The 11,804-nt window shown below is 36.5% G+C and overlaps 1 protein-coding gene across 1 annotated transcript; it reads left to right on the top strand.

Annotated features, from left to right (window-relative positions):
* The first annotated feature begins 986 nt into the window (after positions 1-986).
* On the top strand, positions 987-11,582 carry TDO2 (tryptophan 2,3-dioxygenase). The gene is made up of 12 exons (XM_009949957.2): positions 987-1,021; positions 1,396-1,501; positions 2,623-2,713; positions 3,494-3,564; positions 5,298-5,425; positions 7,059-7,245; positions 8,510-8,617; positions 9,580-9,691; positions 9,816-9,873; positions 10,402-10,481; positions 11,097-11,187; positions 11,429-11,582. Exons 1-12 carry the CDS (start codon positions 987-989, stop codon positions 11,580-11,582), a joined length of 1,221 nt encoding a protein of 406 aa, XP_009948259.2.
* Positions 11,583-11,804: the final 222 nt, after the last annotated feature.

Below are 11,804 nucleotides of genomic sequence, written 5' to 3'. Positions count from 1 at the left end.
TGGCTGAGCAGTGTACACATCCCATCACCCATGTACTGTGTATGACTATTTATAAGCCAACTACCCTTAAGTGACTAGAACAGCTGAAATCACCACACAGACACCACTAAGCAGAGTAAGTCTTGCAGAGAGCAAATGGTCTGGGGTCACAGGGGCCCTGTAGCTTTGTTTGCAGTAAAACTGAGCATTAACTTTTTTTTTTCAGAGAAGTGCACACTAGTTACAGGTTAATTCATTGTGTGTTAAGCTGATGATTAAATAGAATTGAGTAACATTTGTCAATAAATGAGAGTGAAACTTTTGTGCAAGGAAATAAAAGTAAGAAATTGTCATGAACTAAACCACTGGGAAAATAGTATGAGATGTGCATGATTATTTTTAATTTTTTTACTTGATCTGTGTACATTTTTTGAAAGTATGTGTATTACCTGAAATCTCTTACGAGCATTATTCAGTCTGCCACAGAAATATGTTCTCCTTCCCTGCCCCTTTCCTTTTCCATATGTTTCACTTCTTAAACTTAAAACTATCTTGACAGCTTGATACAAGGGGCTGCAAGTTAAAAACCTACTTTAACAATTCCCGAATTTATTAAATATTGTCTTTCTTTCATACACAGACCTCTTATTGACTTACCCCTTACACCAGCCTTGGTGTCCGAAGAAGCAACTGGTGGAAAGCTTGCAGTAAAAAGCGCAAAAACTATGTGCCATAGGACAAAGCAAGTATGCCAGCCATTCCTGTTTTGACTGACTGAAAAAAAAAAACCCTGGACAGCCAAAACCACATGAACTTATTGACCTTTGTGCCGTGATAGTTTCTGTAATTATTGCATAGAGGGGATGGGCTGAGGGCTAAGGAGGAGAATTTGGGGGTTGGCCTAGGTGGTGAGATAAGGTTACATATAAGGCAGCTGCAGCGGATTTGGGAACACTAACGGAGTATATGACCTGGTATGCAGCTCAGTGAGTTTGGATCCTGGAATCATGAGCGGGTGTCCCTTCGCGAGGAACGACTACCTGTGAGTCCCTTGTCTCTGGATTTTGCTTCATAACGTCAGTTCAATGATATAACAATAATGTAAAATATGAAAACTCAGAGAGGAACTAATGATTATCAACAAATAGACAGCTGTAGCTATCACTAAAGGAAAGGATGTTGTACAAGGGCTTGTCCAAGCACTCGTTATTTGATGAACTATATGTAATGCTACCAACTATTACTGTGACGAGAGGTATTTCAGGTGTACTGTTTTTCTCAAAAGCCTGCTTTAGAGGTGCAGTTTCTCAAAACAAAGCATTGTTTGAATTGTAGATACATCTGTTAGAAAAAAGGCAGGTATATTCATAGTTTGTTAACGGAACAGTTTATATATTTACTTAATTTTCTTCTTAGATTTAATTTTAACAAGCTATCTTTGGAAGATGAAAAAGATGACAAATCACAAGAAGGGATAAATAAAGCCAGCAAAGGTGGACTTGTCTATGGAGACTACCTACAAGTAAGTTTAAGGATTTCTTGTTTACTGCCCTGGGCGCTCTTAAGACTTGAGCCCGGACCTGGGATTGATTCTTGTCCCAGCAGTCAGCCAGTCTCTAAGACAGGTCTCCAAGTGCCCTTTGTCTCCCTGAGCTCTCTACATGTAGTCATGGGCACAGGTGCCTGTCTCAGCTGCGGTGGTGCAGGCAGACTGTGGGACGACTTCTCAAACTACGGGGAAACTGGATATTTTGGGGGGTTTGGTAGGGAATTATTTGTACTGGTAAACCTAAACTGTACAGTGATGCACCACAAAAGGCTTTCTTTGGTCTGATGACCACCACTTGGCAATTTCTCCATGTTAGCAGGCCATGTGAAACTTCCCCAAATTATTGCATGAAAGCCCAGAATATTTGGCTGGAAAAATATATTGCAGAAATCTGGGGGGTGGGGTGGTGACTAGGGGGGATGCAAAAAAACCCCAGACAAAAAAACCACAACAACTAGAAGTAAATAAGAAATAAGTAAAACTAAAATGCCGTAAGTAATAAAAGGATCCAGACTTTTTTTTTTCAGTGACAGCATGAACTGAAGTGAGTGGAATTACTCTGTGCTTGTGAACAGAAAACTGATTTGTTGACATACTATATGGAATCTTGCAAAGATTTCTTCAAAAACAACTATGATTAGATTGTGAATTTGCCTCAGTAAAAAAATTAGTACAGCCAGAACTGAAATAATTAGTACAGCCTCAATTCAGAGATCTTGTGCAGATACTATTGCACGATTACATGGAATTTTTTATAGGAACTCCATTTTCACGGAACATGGCAGTATGGACATAAGATCTGGAAAACATGCTGGATATTTTGTTTTCTCTTATTTTTTTATAATTTAAAATGATTTTCCAAATTTATTATTTGGGGTACCTTAACATTCCATTTCAGGCAAAATTTTTTTAAACATGAAATGTAAAAATGACACCTGGGGCCATTTAGTCTAACTTCTCATACAACCTGAAATATAAGGCCTATATATATATATTTTTAATATTATCCTTAAATATTAGCTCTACATATAGGACTACCATTGCTAATAGCAGACTTGAGAGCTTTACAGAACAGTCTTATATTTATTTTTAAGCTGAATAAAATATTGAATGCTCAAGAACTTCAGAGTGAGAAGAAAGGAAATAAAATCCATGATGAGCATCTTTTCATTGTGACGCATCAAGGTAAGTGGTTGGGAGGAGTTCAGTGGTGGTTGACTGGCATTTTTGTGTCAGGGAGTTATTCAATGGTGAAACCTGAAATGCACTATTTGTTTTTAGTTTTGACACAATCACTATAATTGCTCTGTCTTTTATCTGCATTTATATTTGTATATATCCCTATATCATTTGTAAGGCTGTAATCCCTATATCATTTGTAAGGCTGTAATCAACTCTATGCTTATGTAGTCATAAGTATAATCATTGGACTTGGTAAACCAAAGTTTGGATGGTTCTGTTTCTAGAGAAATTAAGGTGGCGAAATCCATTCCCTCTCTGAGTAACAGGCTGCTATGCAGTTTATTGTAAGCAAATTTTGTGTGTTGGCTTGTGCCTTCTTTGAAACTTCAATCCAGTTTTAACCGTCTAGAGGCTGGAAGCCACCATACTGGTTAGGTGCTCCCTAACTGCCAATATCCACATGTTTCGCAGGTGCTGGCCTGATAATATTTTCCTGTTATTGACAGGAAACATGTAGATGACATAACGATTGTAAGCAGCTCTGGAGTTAGCTTTGTACCAGATCTAGATTTTCTCTTTCCTCCTTTTGTAATGAACATTCTGTACATCAAATATCTGATGTGTAAAACTTGCATTAAAAAAACTCTGTCAACATTCTTGATGCTAGATTATTTCATGTAATAGTTTAGGTAAAGGTCAGGGTACTGATTCTTCTCTTCATCAATGCTATGAAGAAAAAACAAAGTAATGCTGAAGTTAGTGCTAACAATGCCTTTCTTGTAGCTTATGAACTTTGGTTTAAGCAGATTCTGTGGGAAATGGACTCTGTGCGGGTGATCTTCCAAAATGGCCATGTAAGTTAAAAGCAATATTAATTTTGGAAAAATGCAGTCCTCTCTTTCTCTTGCCTCCTGCCTTCCAGCCTGACATATTTGGGTTTATAAAGCAATATGTGCTCTTCTTTTAAAACAGCATTAAAAAACCCCACAATGAAATTTGGCTGAGTGGCTTTTGTATTCTGACAGTACAGACATTTGATCAGCAAAATCTTAGCTCCTCCTGAAGTCTGCCTTTTGCATAGATTGCTCTCCAAAACCATTTTCATTGGCCAAAGTGCTCTCATAGTCTCCTACTAGCACTGGATAACTGCAGAAACTTAACTTAGGAATATTCTACTGCAGAAAAAGCATAGGCAAACCTGAAACCCAGAGGGCTCACAGGTATTTTTATGTTGAAAAGTCACTTCTGCCTTTGTTCAATTTTTTGAAGTCTACATACTATATCCTTCCATCCAATATCTGCTATACAAAAGGAAAACTCTTTTCAGTAGTTGGGTATTATTAAATCCAACAGAAAAACAATAATCAAAATAACAGTGTACAATTGTATGAGCACGTCTGAAAATTACAAATATAACAGAAATATTCTGAACATCTCTAAACATTTTTCCAAAGCTAAACACACCTCGTAATAATAGATAAAGAAAAACTCCTGACCTGATACCACATCCACAGAAAATAACTGTATATATTTTGAGAAATACCTTGAATAACATCATGAGCATGTGTATATGAAGAAAATTTGAAACTGGACTGAAAGAAGGAACCTTTTTATCATAATGTCAGATGAAAATATTCTCTGTTGTCCTCCACATCCATAATTTTTTTGGCTTTTTAGTTGAACATTATATCAAATTATAACTGACCAAAATCAGTTCTTAAGCAGAATAAATTTTCATTATTTATTTTAGTGAAAAATGAAACTTTGTTTCTAATGAGAATTTGAAATGTCAATGTTAAGGTTAAGTACGCAGCCAGGAGATTAAGGATATGGTTATCATCTTTCATTTTTGTAGTTTGATATTTCCTGGTTGCATGCCCAGGTCTCAGTGAGAAGTTTAATCCCATTGAAACTAACAGGACATTTAGCAGACTCCCCTGCAGGCAGTGTTCAATTTAGCCAGAGGACAGCTTCTGTGTTTACCATTTCATATTTTCTATTTCCCACAGTCTTCTCTGTTTTCCTCTGCTTGCTAATGCACATCCCTGATAAACACCTTTTTAGATGCACCTTCCTGATGTACCTCTCAGTTATTCTGCTTCTCAGCTTTTGAGTACTTTCCACACCTGCCTTATGACTTGTTCCTTCACAATAATAGAAAAGATTATAGAAGTGATTAGAATAGAAAGCATAATATCATTATCATATTATATAATATATCATTAAAATAGTATTGTAATCATTGGAAATTAGGATATAAGCGATTTTGGTCTAGAATTTAACTTATGGCAACTCCTATTTCAGTGAAAAATGTAGAAAAGAAAAAAAAAACCACACTATATATTTGGCTTAGTTGTAATGTACCGTCAGTCAGAGAAAAACAGATTTCAATCTTTGAAAATTATAGTTTCAGGTCTGTGTTAAAAGCATGGCTCTCCATTCAATGTAAGATTCTGCTGCTATGCATTTCACATGCAAAGGACTTGGGAACTATAGTGACGTACAACAGTGAAAAGACTTGAAATAAATAGTTAGGGTTTAAAGAGAACACCATTCTGGCTGGTTATGATCTTTATTTTTTCTGCAGGTGAGAGATGAGAGGAACATGCTGAAGGTTATTACTCGAATGAACAGAATTTCAATGATTCTGAAACTACTTGTGGAACAGTTCTCAATTTTGGAAACTATGACTGCATTAGACTTCTTTGATTTCAGGTAAATACTTACTATTCCTCCACAGTAATCCAGGAGCTGGTAATTCCCATCCTTAGAACTGATTATGAATTTTGTATGTGCCCTGGTAGCTTGTAGTACATGCATCATTCAGCAGATGACAGCCTACCTTAGAGAGGCAACCATGACTCTCAGTGTAAGAGGCAATTAAGAAGTTGAGCGTGACTGTGAGTCCAGCATGCTCTGCAAAGAAGTTGAATTCAGAGTAAAAAGTTAAAACAATAGAAACAAATAGAAATAGCTCACAGTTCCTTCAACAATTTACTTGAAACTTACCACTGCACAGTTGCAGCCGTATTCCATGGCAAATCATAGAAGTGCTCGGGTGAGAGAAATGCACTCTCCATAGATTATCAAACAGATAATTTCAGCTGTCTTGGTTTGCGTAGTGTTTCCTTGCTTCATGTTTTCAGTGGGTCTGCTTCAGGTGCTGGAGGCTTCAGGTGGCTGAAGGAAGCATTTCTGCCTCTTCTTTCTCCCAATAACTTCTGCTCTGCACTAGCTGCCCAATATATTGCTGAGCCAGATGGTTGGCAGCTCTACTGCTTTCTGTACAGGCTTTCTTTGGGATCCTTTGGCTTGCCTCACTTCTCCCATGGCACTTCTATCTCTTCCCTCCTTCAGCTAAATTATTCCACTAGACTACCACGTGTGACAGCTTCATGCACTGTCTGCCTTCCTGTTCTTGTTCTGTTTGTGTCACTGACTCCCCTGACTCATGACCTCAGTGCTCTCCAGCATCCCATCCACTTCTGCATTGTTTTAGTACCCTTTCCTTCCTGTCTTTTAATGTTCCCTAACTAAAAAGCACATGAAATTACAATTTTGCTTCTCTTGGAAGTTTGAAACATCTATATCATCTAGCATTAGCTAGATTTGAAGAATCTGTATCATCTAGCAGCTGAAATACATGGGCTAATCATCTGTTTTGATGCATCGTTGCTTCTGCTTTTCAACAACATACTGTCATTTGATAAGCAAATACGAGATCAAATCAATAATCTGTTTCTGCCAAACTGTGTATTTGCAATTCAAAGTGTATTACAACTGTGTAGAAGTGTGGGATTCCATATTACTTTTATTAAAGATTTTTTTCAGCATGGTCATGCTATTTAACTCTGAAAGAATCCCATTAATGAATCCCTCAAATGAAACCCACTAAATGTTTTTTCTCAACGTTATTCTATTATCTACATAGCAATTATTCTGTATAGCAAGCCTATTTAAAACGCATTCATTGGCACTTTAATGATGCGGAAATGTTTGTAATAGCTATTTGGGATGAAGCTGGAAAGGAAATTATATTCACTAACGATTCCTGCGTTACATCACACATGCAAAGCTGCCGTTTTAAAACACAGTACAAATATAAGTGTATGTATATATCTGTGTACGCACAAACAATATATGTCTAGAAAATTAGCATATGTTATATTGTAGTTGCATTAAAATAGCTTGGTTTTTATAATTAATTGCAATCATATAAAAAATGATCAGACATCTATTCTTCAAATGTGAAATATGTGGGGTTTTTATTTTGTTGAGCACCTGAGAATCCCATCATTGTAAAATAGTATCTTGCATTTTTGTGTCGTCTTTTCCTCTGTTGACAAAGATACTACCTAAGCCCAGCCTCAGGTTTTCAGAGCCTGCAGTTTCGCTTGCTAGAGAACAAAATCGGTGTTCCACAAAGTCTGAGAGTGCCCTATAATAGAAGACATTATCGTGATAACTTCAAGGGACAGGATTATGAACTACTGCTTAAATCAGAGCAAGAACCAACGCTACTGCAACTTGTGGAGGTAACAATGTCTGTCTTAGACCTTGCTTCATTTCCGCCAGTCTCCCAAGAATGTCCTTCATTGGTGTCAGTGACAAATTCATGTTCCTTGAGAGAAGCAAGCATGCTGGCAATTTCCCAGTTTGTTGTGTTTTGGATTCTTACCAAATTTTATATGAGAGTTAGTCATTAGTAAACCAACTGATTTTTTCACAGCATTTCCTCTTGTCTGAAAAGTCTGACTGTTAAACTAGTAAACTGTGGAAGTATGAGCTAAGAATTCAAATGTACTGCTTCATTCACATTGTTTTTCATGACCACAAACCCTTCCTAGAAGAAAACTTTAAAAATACTTCCACTGTTAGTGACGGTTATTAGGGAGGTTAAAAAAAGAAAAGGAAAAATGACAACCCAAAATGGAAAGGAGAAAAGATGTTTAACAAATGTTTCATTATCACTTACCTTGATTTTATGACTTTGTCTCAGTTATGAATGACTCACAGTAATTTCTTTAACTCCCTTGTCTTTTTCATACACAAAATTAACATAACTTTCTAAAGAATAATGCAGTATAAACCTCCATAAAAGCATCCACTCTATTAGCCCTATCCATTTGTCTAATGACATCTGATACAGAATATGTAAGAAATTTCTCCAGCTTTTCTTCATCCATTAACACTTCATGCTCTTCTATCTTTCAGATAAGGAGATAAATTAAGTGATCTCTAATCTTTGACCATAAAGATTCCTAATTTTTTCCCCTCCTAATTTCATTCCCATTATAAAAAGGAAATCAGAGAAAGCTTTGCTAACTGCCAAGTAAACTCCTGTCTTGTATCATCACATGTCGTGGTGTAAGTTAATGACAGGCTCCTTGATCAGTATTCAGCCTATCTGACGTGATAAAAACCGGTTCTATAGATGGTTCTATATCTTCCTTCTGAGATTTATCTTTACAATTATCCTATATACGTGGAATAAGTTTGTTTTCCTACATCTACAAGGGAGATGGTTTTAAAGATATTCTTGGAACCTGTGGGTGTGTTTGCATGGCACCATTATGCAGGTATGAATCATCTACATGGACATGCTTACTCCAGCAATAAGCACCTCTATGGGATATTAAACTGGAACAACTGCAGCAGTATAATTTGTCTTCCTACAACTTGTAATTCTAGGATAATACACTTGCATTGTTAATGTTTGAACACATTATTATTATTATTATTATTATTATTATTATTATTATTATTATTATTATTATTATTATTATTATTATAATATAGGCATGGCTGGAAAGAACTCCAGGACTCGACGCAGAAGGATTTGATTTCTGGGGACAATTTGAAGTGAATGTTTTAAAAGGTCTAGAAGAGGAATATGCCTTGATGCAGGTATATAGTATCCTCTTGATCTAGCTATATGCAAAGACAACTGGCAAAATGACATCCTGACATAAAGTTGACTTTTGGCCCACTGACACTTTCTCACTCCACTTAATCTTCCGCAGCCTCTGTCTGCAAGAAGAAGAAAAAATCGCAGATTTTTCAGGAGATCTGAATAAATTTGTAATTTGACATCTAAGACAGTTTAAAGAAGGTGATACATGGATGGTTTTGATTGCAAAAGGAAAGGGATAGTATCCATGGAAGTGTTGAAATGGATTCTAGTGAAAATACAACTTCACCTTTAGTTAGTACTTGCATCTACAATAAACACCAAGTTTGGGCCTCTGAGCTATGAGTATGGAGTATCACTACAAACAGCCCATTTCTATTTAACAGTATGTGGCAATTTGCTGCTATGTCATCATTTGAATTACATTGGCAAATAAGCACAAGAAAATCCCTGAATATAAGTCCTGTAGATTTAAGTACATTTTTAATGGAAAAAACCACCACAACATAATTAATCAGTTTCCTGAGAATATGTGTTTACAACTTTCTAACTTATCTAAACTTTTTTATTTACAATTTTCTTACCCATAGCTGTGCAAGGATTTCTTCTTTTTGCCTTGGGAAAAAAAAAAAAAATAATCAGACTTCAAACAAACGAAGATGAAGAGGTTTTTACGGCCTCTAGACCAAAAGAAAAGTGATAAGCTGCCATTTTGTTTGAACATTGACTCATCTGAATTATGTTGACAGCTATTTAATTGTACATTTTGTGGTAATCGTGTTTTTCAAAGGGCAGTGACTCAGTGACTCATCTATCTTGTTTGAAAATACAGTTCTTACATTTAAGATGTAAACTTACAGAGTATTTATGATGAAAACAGAAGCTACATCATGAGTCATTCAAGGGCTTAATTTTCTCTATTGAATTCTAAAACCTTTTTTTGTTTTAAATATCAAAGGCCAAACCAGAATCAGAAGAAAAAGATGACTTCTTATGTGAATTTCAAAAACAGAAAGATGTATTACTTTCGTTATTTGATGAAAAACGCCATGAACACCTGCTTAGTAAAGGTACATTGTATTAATATATGTCAATATACACTTTTTATTTTTTATACACGATATATAAAATCACATAACAGAATTAAATTTGCAAGAGCGTCAGTAGCAAACTAAGGACACTTGTATTTTGCAGGAGAAAGACGACTTTCTTATAAAGCACTGAAGGGTGCCTTAATGATCTACTTCTACAGGTAATGTTAGAAGATATATCTTTAATCCTTACTGGCAGGAGGAGAGGTGAAGGTTAAGGACAGCAGCACAGGTTTATTTAGGTTGGAATGGACCTTGGAAAGTAATCTAGTCCGACCTTCCACAAAAACCCAGATTAGTTACATTCAACCCAAAGGTCAGATTGGGCTGCTCATGGCTATGTCCAGTTGGGTTTTGAATAGCTTCAAGAATGGAGGTTACACGGCCTGTCTGGGCAGCTGGTTTGTGTCTGACCAGATGCTGCTCCTCAGACTGAAACTAGGAGGTGCCTTGTTCAAACTGTTCTACAAAGTGTCCTAGAAAGATTTAGAATATTTTTCCAAGTATGAGGGAAAAGGCACAGATAGAGACTTACATGGCAGAAGCATTGGTTGGAATATCTACTGACATTTCAATACCATTCTAGGAAAAAATATACGTTAAGTTGCTCTTACACATTGGTGAAGCATTACTTTGAAAAGCAGAGCACCTCATAGGAGGTCTCACTGTCTTCTCTCTCATTTTCCAAGGGAGGAGCCTCGTTTTCAGGTTCCCTTTCAGCTTCTTACCTCCCTTATGGATATCGATGTGCTCATGACCAAATGGAGGTGTAAGTTTCACTTTTTGTCTGTGACACTCCCTCTTTTAGATGCAAGTAAATGGTTCTGTTTAACTCTCTTTTAGATGAGTTATACCCAGAGTCTTAGAATTGAGCTTCTGAGTTCATCCTTTAGGAATTACTTTTTTTTTTTGTTTGTACTTCAGCCAAGAGGAAAGATGACGAGCTGCTTCTGGGATCATTACATACATAGGTTCAGCTATCCCTTCTATGACATGCTTTGAGTTAGGTGAACAATTCTATTTAAGGGACAGGTATATATTGTCCAATGTCTCCCAAAATGTCATCATGACATCTCTTCACATGCAAACATTCCTTCTGCTCCTTCCCTATCTACACATCCATAAATGAATCTATTTATTAATTCTGTATTAACACAACATAATGTATAATAATTAGTGTATTCATTCTGTATTAACAGTAATTTTATACTGGTTGACTGAAGAGTGGCATAATTAACTCCTACATTGCTGAAGACCTAGCAGTTCTGTATCTCTGTAAAGATCTCCGTATGAGCTTTACTATTTCATTGATGCACCTTGATGTGACCCCTTGGTTATACCTTAACACTGAACATATGCCCTGTCCTTCTTTTCTGTTACTTAGATAACCATGTCTGCATGGTGCATAGAATGATTGGCAGCAAGGCTGGCACCGGAGGCTCATCAGGCTACCAGTATTTGCGCTCAACAGTGAGGTAAGAATAACGCATTTCCATCATTACCTGCAATAACGCAGTGAGCAGATACTGTAATACCAGGAGATGGATTTCAGATGAAAGCTAGGACTGAATTCTAACTCTGGAATATTCAGGAGAAGGGTTGGTGCAGAAGCCTTGTTAAATAAATAAAAGAGATGGAATGATTCCTGAAGATTTTTAAATTATTTGCCTTCTGTGCCAATATCCCAATATTAATTGTTCTGATTGTCTTTTTCAGTGACAGATACAAGGTGTTTGTGGATTTGTTCAATCTTTCAACATTTCTAGTACCAAGACACTGGATACCAAAGATGAACCCAACCATCCATAAATTCCTTTACACGGCAGAATACTGCGACAGCTCCTATTTTAGCAGTGACGATTCTGACTAGCCTGCCTTTCAGTCTGGTTGCTGTAAAAAGCTTCAGGGCTTTCACCTCGAGTGGTGCTACCCCTCAAACGTAACAGCTATTCTCGCGGAGAGTAGGTGTGTAAATAATGTATTTATGTACGACAGCTATGTGAATAGTATGATCAGCTTGTGGAAGAAAATTAATTGTTTGTAAAAAAAATAATCTGTATTGAGTCAGCCTATATTAAGACTAAAATGACAC

Source organism: Leptosomus discolor, chromosome 4 (genome assembly GCF_034619465.1).
Source record: "Leptosomus discolor isolate bLepDis1 chromosome 4, bLepDis1.hap2, whole genome shotgun sequence".
Lineage (NCBI taxonomy): Eukaryota > Metazoa > Chordata > Aves > Leptosomiformes > Leptosomidae > Leptosomus > Leptosomus discolor.
This window is presented reverse-complemented; position numbering and strand designations above follow the sequence as displayed.